General features: G+C 41.8%; 1 protein-coding gene across 1 annotated transcript in view; it reads left to right on the forward strand.

The window, feature by feature from the left end:
* The window catches only part of vps9d1 (VPS9 domain containing 1), a 34,696-nt gene extending 23,194 nt beyond the window's left edge, over positions 1-11,502 (forward strand). The window contains exons 15-17 of the mRNA XM_087844198.1: positions 701-805; positions 2,731-2,847; positions 9,770-11,502. Coding sequence (XP_087700324.1) covers positions 701-805; positions 2,731-2,842 — 217 coding nt within the window. The 3' untranslated portion in view covers positions 2,843-2,847; positions 9,770-11,502. The remainder of the gene's footprint in view (positions 1-700; positions 806-2,730; positions 2,848-9,769) is intronic.
* The last annotated feature ends 862 nt before the right edge of the window (positions 11,503-12,364 follow it).

Here is a 12,364-nt window from a genome sequence, read left to right on the forward strand (position 1 = left end):
TGCTTCTGCCGTTTGCATTTTTAAACTTGTTGTCCACTAAAGAGCCCTGCAAAGCCATAATGTGGCCTAATCTTCCCTGAGAGATCAGTACTTGTGCATGTGGCTGGACTGCATTGTATCCTTGGAATGCAGAGACACCAGTTTTCGTGTGAGCGATCGATGTGTATGTTTACAGTAGTGAACTCTGAAGATTAGAGTTCAGGGCTTGCGATTGTGTGAGTATGTGAGGTCCAGCTCCCAGCGGTTACATGAGCTCGTCCACACCTTCCAGAACCCGCAGGAGGAGAGTATCCAGTTGCATGTGCACCGGGTCAGCGCAGGGCCAGCAACCTGCCTTCTCACGCAAACTAGCAAGCGAGCAGTTAGCCCTGCGTGTGAGTCCTGATAAACAAATGGTCACTGTCTGCACACAGGGAAAATGCTATCAAGCTGTCATCATCTCCCAGGCTGCAATTTGTCCTCCCAACAGATCTCAGAAAGGGAGCAAGGAGGGGGGAGGAAAAAAAGCTTTATCATTCCCATCCCCGAACAGGCATCCCGTTAAGAGCTACGTTTGATTTAGTTTCCTTTCAGTCCCCTGGAGAGTGCATGCAGTCATACTCTGTGAATGTCACTCTGTTTTCCCTTCATCTTTATTTATTTGCTTTTGTTTTTCCTCTTACTTGAACTTACCGCCTCCTTCCTTCCTTTCCTCTGACAGTGGTGCAGACGACCTGTTACCCATCCTGTCCTACGTGGCTCTGCAGTGTCAGTGTCCTCAGCTGGTGTCTGAATGCGCTGCTTTGGAGGAGTTCATTCATGAAGGGTGAGTCATCCGCATGGAAAGTCATGATGTCCCTGGGAGCAGATAAACATACAGTTTGGTGCATAAATACATAAAATAACAGTAAAACGTGAGTATTTCGTTAACATGCTGCTGCTCGGTAAAATCTTATTTATTCCCAAGTTTAAAATAAAGAAACTTTTTGTCTGAAAGGCTGTAATGAGACCTTCCTCAGCTCTCTTAGGTGCCTCTTGTAGCCTGTGGAGTGATTCTATATGAAGGACAAAACTAAAGCTTTGCCTCGCGCTTTGCCTCGCGCTTTGCCTCGCGCTTCGATCCAGCAGTGAGCAACAATCACAGACGACAACCAGCACACCACCACAAAAGGACAAGAAAACACTAATGTGGCTTCAGGTGGTGCCAGCGACAGCGTTAGTGAGCAAACAAACAGGGGCTAGATAGTCGGCTGTAGCATTTCAGGCCCTCGGGTGAAGACTGCAGTCGGCATCAGCTGTATATTCTTTATGCGGAGGGAGAGTTTGGATTTTGGAATCAAATCTAAACCAAATTTCTTTCTTCTAGCTAAAGATACTGAAGACTAGCTAGCCTGCTAGTTCATTCAGACTCATCTGAGAAGTTGCTGATCGTTATTTTAAACTGGTCAGCTAACGTTGGCCCTGTTTGTGCAGAGTAGCTAAATTAGAGCTAGCTGGCTAAAAATATCCTTACTTGAGAACAGTCACAAATATTTCATCAAATAAAACTGAATTCAGAATTATGTTGATTAGAATCTGACTGCTGATGTTGCTCGACGTCTGCTGGAGACAAACGTAACAATAAATAGCAAACACACTGACCATGAGAAATGATGCTGACACTGGGTCTTCTGTGCAGATCTAAATAAACACAAAGCAACAGCAGTGCTTCCAGTTTTCATCTTTGTCAGGGTTAAACATCCAAATCAAATGTTTTTCAGGCTGAAGTTTTGTTCTTTTCTGAAGATGATTGGTGCAGAGCACGCTCATGTCACCAGAAGCAGCCAAGTGCTGTTCAGCTTGAGCCATACGTCTTTGGCAGAGTAGCATGTGAGTTTACACACCACACCCAAAAGGTCTCGTCATGTCTCCAAAAAGAGTGGATTTTAAAAGCCGGTTGGTTAGACTGGCATTGGCTGAGGAATGTCAGGATATTTGGGATTTGGTTTTCTTCTCTATAAAAGTGCAAATAAAGTCCTTGCTTGTTTAGATCGTTCACGTTAGAGGAGAGACTCCCGTTCTCACAGAAATGCGTTGTAGTAAAAGCTGCATGAAAAGTATAGAAAAATGTGAATTTGACAGAAATAACTGACCTCGAATCACAACGTACACTTAACTCAAATCAGAGCAGTAAAAAGAAGTTTGACTTTAAACTCAGCCACAAATGTGTCTGATATTTTCATCTCAGACTGTAAATTCATTAATTAAGGCGTTAACTTAGTTTTTAGTCTGCAGTGTGAAGGATTAAACGCTGTGTTCACTGATAACATGAAAGTGCAACTGTTTGTGCGCTGCTACCCTGATCAGTTTGTCTGTGATTGTGACTTGGATAAAGATCGGAGGGCATTTTATGAGTAATTGATGCAGAAATCCCACGAAGTGTAGTGGCTTCACAAAATGTTTCTTCTCCTTTTTTCCTTCAAATGCACGTTTTGTTCAGAATATCCAGATAACAGCTGAGCGATAAGCATCTTATCGCTTTCCTCTTTCTGTCCCCTCTCGTGTCTCGATCCTCTTAGCCCTGGACTCAGAGTTGAGTCCTCGTCTGCTGTCTCTGAAAAACCTCCTTGGTTATGACTTATCTTCAAGCATCCATGACTTTCTTTTGCTCAGCCTGCTCACCATGTAATGTGTTCATAACTCCAAAAGTGGAGAAAAATTGTTAGTGTAAAACTATAAAACCTTTAACTATCATCCACTTCTCTGTTTCAGCTATTTGATAGGAGAGGAGGGATACTGCCTCACCTCCATGCAGAGTGCTTTGGCCTATGTTGAGTCTCTGCACGCCGGCGTAGCTCAGCTTCCTGCGGGAAAGCTTATATGAAACAGGTAAGGGGATATCCATACTTCACATGGATGCTTTGAAGATGAGCTTTTCTGTAAAGGTGGTTGTGACATTCGTGTTATTGCACAGTAGGGCTGCCACGATTAGTCGACTAGTCGCGATTACGTCGACTATCAAAATCGTCGACGCGTCGTTTGAAGCTTTGTAAGATCACAAAAGACGCAGGAATAAGTAGTAGGATTTAAGAGTGTAATAACGGACTGAAACAGAAGATGGCAGCACTGCATGTACAAGGATGCCAGCTGCCGTTAAACCCCGAAGAAGAAGAAGCTGTGTCCCAGAATTCATAGCGCAGCCCAGCTCAGTTTCCAACAATGGCGGCAGCTAGTTAGTTTTAATATTACTCTTATTATTCTTTCTGGGTCACAAAATAAACGTTTAACATATTTTCAGGCGAGAATGTAGCTGTGTAAACCTCAAATATCTGCTCAGTTTATCAAGACACCACATATTTTCAAAAGCGCTCCGACGTTTTCGGAGACGTCTGTTACCCACTAGCTCGATAGCTAGCCGGGGGCTAGGCTCACTAGAGCCGTGAGAACACCGGACTCATTTTCAAACCCACCGCCGTCTTTCGCTACTCAGGTTAAACATGATATATAAGTCACTTAGATAACTTCAAAATGTTATTGTTTGGCTTTTTTTTGTTTTTTTTTAGTATTTTATTTGTTCCTGAGTAAATCGGTTTGGCTGAGATTAAAGTTATAGTTTTTACACAGCTGAATAAACGTCAAGCAGACAGCTGATTATCAGAAGTGTGAGATGCTCGAGAATTTACTCCGGTGTCCTGTTATATTTTAGATAGCAAGGAGTTTATTAAACTTCACCAAAACAATCTGCAAATTTCATTAAAATTTAATAAACTATCATCTTGTCTTTATTTTTAGTTAGCACATACCTTAAACACTTAAAGCTGTAAGCTAATGATAGTTATATAAGAGCAAATGCTGCTGGTGCAATAAGCTGTATGTTTTACGTCCAATGGATGATGATCTGATTAGTCGACTAATCGCAAAAATAATCGGTGACTAGTCGACTATCAAAATAATAGTTTGTGGCAGCCCTATTGCACAGTGACTTAAACGTCCTGCAGAGTGTAAGCTTTTCATTACCGTCTACCTGAGGGATGCATCAATGAGATTAATGGGTCAGTGAGGTACCTGTGAACACAACCTGGTCAGCTGCAAGTAAAACATCAGAGCCTGACGTGCTTCTGACTGTCAGACGTGTTTGGGCTCGTCTCATTGTTGCTAAGTTGCTATAGCAACTTATTAAAATCATGTAAAAATCTCTCCTGGTGTTATCACAGATGATGGTTGAGCTATGCCTGACTGGCCAAGTGAAGCCCAGCTGTAAAGTTACAGCAGTGCAAAGTGTCACTGGAATTTGCCTTCATTCAGATGGTGATGCTTAAAAAGTTCGCTGACACTGAATCTGACACTTGTGCAGTGGCAGCTACAAGAATACAATTAAAACACACAGTCTGGTGCAGAGTCTGTGCTGAACATACTGAGTAACCTTTAATGTTGAACTGCGTGCAGTTTATTTGCCGCTGTCACTGTAAAATAAATATATTTGCCCCCTTTTATGTGAGTGCACACAGAGCCTGAACCAGAACACCTGAGTTAACAAAAAGTTAATAACTACGTGATACCTGTGACCTCTGACCGGTGTTTAGAGTTTTAAAAACAACTGGTTTCTGATTAGTTTAATCACAAAATGCAACCTTGGATAGCCAGGTTACAGCTAACTGCCTCCAGCTTGCATAGCTCGTACTGCAGGAAGTTGTCAACCTGGCAAATTTACAAGGCTGATCAAACTTGTGAGTTTGGATGAATTAGCTCAAGTTATCCAGTCGTGACAGAAGTTTTCTGCTTTAGATAGCTAGCACTTCATCTGCATTAGAAGCCACGCAAACACTGAAAGAAGAAAAGTGGATTTATGGAGTGCCATGTCTGTGTCTATCATGGCTCATCCTCAGCGTCGTGGCTTTACCAGGGAGTCAGCCTTTACTGCTAGCCCCTCTGCAGCCCTCACGTCCCAAAACGGAGTAAAACCTGAGTCTGTAGCAGGAGGCCCTGCAACCACTCGGATGAACAAATTGACTCCAGTCTGTTTATTTTTTGTTTTTCTTCAACCTAATCTCCTTTGTGCCGTTTGTCTCCTGCTTGCCGTGTGCTCTCAGGAACTGCGTGTCAGCCACCAGCAAAAGTCTGGTTTGTAAACCGTTTTTAAAAATTATACACAAACATTAGAGAAGTCTGCTCTGACAGAATTCAGTGCTGTTGGTCATGGAAAAAGGAGAACGCCGCCAATTTCACAGCAAAAAGCTGCAGCACGACCCGTCTGAGTTGACTGACCGATGGATACTTATTGTTGTGTTTTGACTAGGGCTGCCACAAACGATTATTTTGATAGTCGACTAATCAGATCATCATTCATTGGACGTAAAACTACAGCTTATTGCACCAGCAGCATCTGCTCTTATATAACTATCATTAGCTTACAGCTTTAAGTGTTTAAGGTATGTGCTAACTAAAAATAAAGACAAGATGATAGTTTATTAAATTTTAATGAAATTTGCAGATTGTTTCGGTGAAGTTTATTAAACTCCTTGCTATCTAAAATATAACAGGACACCGGAGTATATTCTCGAGCATCTCACACTTCTGATAATCAGCTGTCTGCTTGATGTTTATTCAGCTGTGTAAAAACTATAACTTTAATCTCAGCCAAACCGATTTACTCAGGAACAAATAAAATACTAAAAAAAAAGCCAAACAATAACATTTTTAAGTTATCTAAGTGACTTATATATCATGTTTAACCTGAGTAGCGAAAGACAGCGGTGGGTCCGGTGTTCTCACGGCTCTAGTTAGCCTAGCCCCCGGCTAGCTATCGAGCTAGTGGGTAACAGACGTCTCCGAAAACGTCGGAGCGCTTTTGAAAATATGTGGTGTCTTGATAAACTGAGCAGATATTTGAGGTTTACACAGCTACATTCTCGCCTGAAAATATGTTGAACGTTTATTTTGTGACCCAGAAAGAATAATAAGAGTAATATTAAAACTAACTAGCTGCCGCCATTGTTGGAAACTGAGCTGGGCTGCGCTATGAATTCTGGGACACAGCTTCTTCTTCTTCGGGGTTTAACGGCAGCTGGCATCCTTGTACATGCAGTGCTGCCATCTTCTGTTTCAGTCCGTTATTACACTCTTAAATCCTACTACTTATTCCTGCGTCTTTTGTGATCTTACAAAGCTTCAAACGACGCGTCGACTATTAAATCAGTCGTCGACGATTTTGATAGTCGACGTAATCGTGACTAGTCGACTAATCGTGGCAGCCCTAGTTTTGAGCTGCTGTTAAACGAGCGAACACATTTCCAGCTCATCTGGAGGAAGGTTTGAAGTGTGGATGCAGTTGTGAAAAGAGGTTGTCGTTGAGATGGCGCGATAGCCGGAGTGAAGTAGACTGAGACTGATGCATTACACCGAGGGATGAGAGTGTCACTGAATGGCCTGTCTGGCACCCAAGGTGCTGCTCTGCAGGATGGGGCGTGATGACACTGCACGTTACAAAATGTGACATTTCTCAACTGGCGTCTCCCAAAACTCCCAGTGACACAATGATTCCACTACAGCCAAGTATTGAACTCTGCGGACTGCTGTGCTGCACAGAGCTGTCAGCAACAGCAATCAGCTTTGTGCCGCAGAAGCAGATTTAGGTTGAATGTCTGCTTATATATGAGGTGTAGATGCTTTTCCGTGGCTTTGGCTTTAAAGATGATCAAAGTTCAGATTGGTTTGAATGCTTGTTTTTAATAATGTACCATAGAAATCCCAGACCGCCTATGAAGTAAGAAACGGTCATCAAACACGAGTCGACATGCGTTATGTCTGACTGTCAGCAGTTATTCTTACTGCACGTTTAATCCTAGTCACTGAAAGTTACCAACACTGACAGTGGAGCAGAGACACGACCACAAAGCACACTTACAAGTCATCAATCTGCAGCAAAATGCCCGTCTATCTCTGTACTCAGATATGACCTTCAAAACATCAAGTGCAGGTCAGAGGAAACTGGACGAGTTATCGTTAATGTGCAGCGAGGTCGCCTAACAAATGACAATGTTGGCTTACCAAAAAAACAGCTGTTTGACACATTACTGTAGCTGGGCATGCCACAATGTGTTAGTGGGTACCAGTACATTCATGGTTGTCAATACCTAATAGTTTGATGATGACTGTTTTAAAAAAATGTTAAATACTTGTTTAATTTGCTCACACGGCAACGACAGACGGTTGATTTTAAAATGGTAACGTCATGTTTTTGACCCGGACTGAAATGTTAGCGTGGCTGCAGAGTAGCTTACTCATGTTACTGCAACATTACAAACATTTTATCCTGTGTAGCAAATAGGACTGTTCGATATATCGGATGACGATATAAAAACATCTATCATTTCATTTTACGCTATCGTTTGTTTCGTGGTGTCGCAAAATATTTTTTTCATGGTTTTGATGGTCACTGTAGTGGTTATATTAATTTCTTAAAGTTCTCTCTTTCTCTTATATTTAATATAACCACACTGCAGACGGACAAGCGCCTGTTTTTATGTGTTGTCATTAGCAACAACGACGGTAACAGCATCCACTTGTTTATGTTCCACATAAACCTTTCACAATAAAGCTCAGGATCCTGTTGAGACTTTTCAAAATAAACTGAATCACATGAAAGAGCAGATTATTTACAGATGAGAAGTAAAAAAGACGCCAGGTGCTAAAAAATAAACCTCAGACTCAAACGTTAGAACAGGCTTTTCCCCGCAGCACGCCGTGTAATAAATACTCACAAAGAAAACGGTGGCCGTTACAACTTATGTCTAAAAATGTATCGTTTCATGCATCGGTTAAAACACTCGACTCCAGCTACACGACGCGCAGCTGGAAACACTTCACGCAAGTCGAGCTGCCCGAGATTCACAGAATTTACATTTTTGTGATTTATATCGTTATCGGACGATAGAATTCTTATATCGGGAGATGAGATTTTGGTCATATCGCACAGCCCTAGTAGCAAAGTGAATTTCACACGGCAGCCGTCTCAAAAAACGGTAACGTGTATTTCAAAATAACAATGCAGAGTTCCTTCATCCCAGAGTCTTACTGCTCTAATCGACCAATCACTGCAGAGCTTCAAGTCGCAATCTTCCTGCATTTGCAGGCGTCACCCAAGAGCAGCTGTACCACCTGTGATTGTTTCCACCAAGGTGGTAAAAACATCAGCAACACAAATGGGTCAAAGAAACTTCCATAACAAATAACCTTTTGATATATTTGTGAATACTGTGCACGTAGTTCTACAGCTAATATGCAGACCTGGTCCTTGGTTAGGCTGAATAACCAATCAGTACCAATATGAGATCAAACAGTTGGAAACAGCAGCAAAATGTCTGAAGCATCAAATGAACACTTTGTTCCAGATCTGTGGACTTTAACTGACGACCGAATCAACGCTGTTTTTACATTGTGATGACGTGCAGTCTGCATTGACAGCTCCCCTTGTGGTTACACCTTTACGCCTGAGTTATCTGACTGAATTGGGAGCAGAGCCATTCACACATTTAAACTTAAAATAAAAGACTGCTTGTAGTTACTTGCAGTACTTTTTCCCCTTCAGCCATAAAAGGCCGATGGGGTATTGTAGTCGCTCCTTTAATGGATTATCGAGGATGCGTAACGGCGTGATGGCTCTACTTGTTGCCGCTGTCTGCTCTGAGGCGCTCAGAGTAATGAAGAGTCCGTTTGGCCTTTCCTCACCTGGTTGTTTCCCGTCACTGTGTTTGGAGCAGTCGGCCCCTGATGAAAGCAACAAAACAAGTTTAGTTTATTAGCTCATCAGTGTGAAAGATGAATCTCAGTGTTCATCAGAAGACGTCTGCTGGTCCTCCAGTGACCCGTTTAATTTGAGGTTTCATGTTAGGCGCACGCTTAACTAGTTTGTTTCCTTGTGTTTTTTTAATGTGTATATTTAGGCTACGTCCACACGTACACGGGTATTTTTGAAAACTGAGATTTTCCGTTTTCGTTTTAAAAAATAATCCCGTCCACACCTAAAGGCAGAAATGAAGGAAAACGCTGCTAGGAACATGCCAAAGCAGCAGGTGGCGCTATATTCCTAACTGTGCAGAAATGTTGGCCAATCAGAAGTCTAGAAGCCTCGGCGGGAAAAAGTAAACAAAGCTGGGGCATAGAAGCAGAACCGAGTCGTAAGTGTGGAGGGACAGTAACTGTGTGTGTATATGTAAGCATTTAAACACTGCAGAGAAGTAACAGTATTGTAGAAATTAATTTCACCGAAACAATAACGTGGCACACAGTGTGACGTCAAAAAAATGCGCACATCTTTGACGCTGCGTTTTCTCCGTTTTCTGCGTTTTTCTCGTCCACGCGTAAATGCAAAAACTGAGTTTTCAAAAATATCCACCCTGGCCGGAGTTTTTAAAAATCTCCGTTTTCAGTGACCGAAAACGCCGTTTACGTGTGGACGAAAGGTGCAAACGCATAGAAAAATCTGCGTTTTCAAAAATACCCGGGTACGTGTGGACGTAGCCTTGAGCTTTGTAGCTTTGTTTTTTGGACATGACAATTAGAGACGTTTTAAAAGAGTATTTTAATCTAACCCTACCCTGAAAGTACTCACCGCTGACCTGGTTGGTGTTCAGAGGGTGCATTATGAATTTTGGTAATACCCACCACCACCCAAACCCCTGCAAGATGGGATACTTGTTTCCTTTATCGTCTTCAATAAGATCAGGGAGGATACAGAAATGGCCTCATGCAGTGTAGATGTTATATTTTCAAATGTATTGCCAGTAAAATCTTTCCCCGCTGTGTGTTGTAGGCTGCTGCACATCCTCCCGTTCACCCCGTGACCCCTGCTGCAGTACATAAAGGCTCCAGCTGAACCTGCAGCTCCCTGAAACTGCATATGCATATTTTCTTGCACACATACAGACGTACGTTACATTTAACCAACCAGAGGGACTAAACTGGTGCCGGTGAACCTTTTTGACCCCACCAGCGCCTGCTTTGGGACCTGTGTTGTGTTTTCAGACTAGTTGAAGTTGGACTTATCCAAGGATTGCTGTGTTTGCTGTCCAGACTTCTTCGCACACGCCTTTCTCTGCAGAAAGGATTGAACTGCTACTTCTCTCCATCTCAAATGTTTTTGACCTTTTTGTGTCCGCGACCTGAGCGCGGCACGATGACCGCTTCCCTGCAGGGACCGACAGGCTCCTCCAACTATGTCTGAGGCAAATATTCATGTGTTAACATGTTACTGAGAATAATTAGCGTGGGCTTTGATGATAGAAAAGAGTTGCTAATGCTGATTTCCACCTTTATTGGCACCAGTTGGACTAATTGTTGCTCTATTTCAAGTATGTAGTTATTAAAATGCAGTTTAATGAGAGCAGTTGCTGTTTGTAGCTCACATTCCAGTTATGCATGAATGACTTTAACTAGATTTCCCAAACTCATCGACTTGCACGTCCCCAGCACAGCTGCACGTTGGTGTTTCGGCTTCCTCTGCTTCCAGAGGGGAGGGGCTGAGCATTTATCCACAGGAGGCTTGGAGTGAAGTGATGTTTACATACAGTAAGACGAATAAAACTGTCGCATCGGCATCAAAGAAAAGCAGTGTGAATGCGGCTTTAATGAGGAAAAGGATAACTTGTCGAAACTTAAGCACCTGATTCAGGAAACGATTAAAATGTGAAGGAGTTTGATTTTAAAAGCACTTCTGAAGTTTGCAGTGTGGGGTGAGATCTGGAAAGTCTGTTCTAGAGAAACTCTTTTTAAAGAAATGACGCACATTTATAATTTTTGAATGCTTGTGTGTGTTTTTGAGGCATTCAGAGGTGAGGTTGTGTTGGATGTTCAGACGGAGGAGGAGGAGCGCTGCAGTGTTTAGGTTGGGTTTTACTAACTGCAGGCACTCGGGTTGCTTTTCTCCTCGTGTGGATGTTTTCCTGGACACCAGGTCACAGGGACTGCACACTCACATTATCCAGGTTATTTTGTATCTTCATAGAGTTTTAAACCTTATTTTGACTCCTTCCTCCCCCTCACATCTACACATATTGGCTACTTGTCTTTTCTCTGGAAGCTGAGTCTTCAGTGCTGGGACGAGAATTAGTTGGGTCCACTTTCTTTTCTTCTTTAGATTAATTTCCTGCAGATTTGGTGGAAACCAGTAGCTCTTTAAATCCCAGAAATCCTCAGTGCAGGTCCACGTGAGCTACACTTCAGCTGTTTGAATCATTTACACTTCAGTTTACTGGTTGTATCTTTTTTTCCTTTTTTGTATCCTCCCAAAACATGTGACATTTTTTGGGGGGAAATTTACTACTGCCTACAATTTCTGACAATTACATAAAGACTCGCCTCTGTAACGTTTACATAATTAATAAAAATGTCAGAATGTGTTTTGTGAAGACGATTAAGGCGTCGATTTAATGTAAATGATTTATTGTCCACTGGGTCACGGTTTTATTGAACTGCTGTACTGTGAAACTTTAAAGATGATGAATGTGTTGGACAAATTAGACAATAAAGAGAAGAAATGTTGATTTGTTTTGTTTCCTTTTTTTGTCTCTGTAGAGGGAAAAATAAATTTCAACTGAAATGGTCAAAATGCGTTTGATGACTTTGAGCCTAGCAATGATGTCATCTTTTATCTTAAGTGTGCCACACAAGTGAAACTTCCCTTCCTGTCAGTGTAAAGATGTTTGACTGTGTATTAATACAACATGTTGAAATTGAAGTAAAATTTCAAAAGATCCAAAATGTATAAAATTTCAGGAGAAGCTGTAAAACTTGCAGTTCCTCTGATGACCACCGGGAGCAAGTCAGTTTCACATGTTCAAGTATCCAAGTTTACAACATTAATAAGTACGTTTGCAGCCTGATAGAAAATAACCTCTCTGGAGTTCACGCGTTTGTACAAACGCTAAGGATTATTTTTTAATTCACTCATTTAGAAGCCTTACTGGCGCGTCGTCTTAAGCAGGTGTCTGCTCGGCCTCACCAAACGGCTTCTTTACCACATTTATGCTGTTTTTGCTTCTATATCACTAATGTAGCTGTGTGCTACAGACTATCCACAATGTTCGTGCTACGTTTCAGTTTCAATGGCTTAAATTCCAGTAATTCTGGACATTTTTCTTTTTCTTTTTTCTTGATCTGGCAACTTTTTTGTAATCAGCACATTTTTTCCAAGACGAGCCCGATAAATTCTCTATAGGCTCCTCTTGCTACAGTTGGCTGAGAAATTTGTTTAACTGGTTAAATATTAACTCAAAAATAATTACAGGAATTTTTCTTTCTTTTTTTTAAGTACAGCAACAAATTAAACTTCTGGGATATTAATCTGGTCAGTTAAGGGGCTTAATCAGTTTCAGCTGCTTCAAAGTTACTGAAGATAACAATGACACAG

This window comes from Neolamprologus brichardi, chromosome 7 (assembly GCF_056152115.1).
Source record: "Neolamprologus brichardi isolate AB-2024 chromosome 7, ASM5615211v1, whole genome shotgun sequence".
Lineage (NCBI taxonomy): Eukaryota > Metazoa > Chordata > Actinopteri > Cichliformes > Cichlidae > Neolamprologus > Neolamprologus brichardi.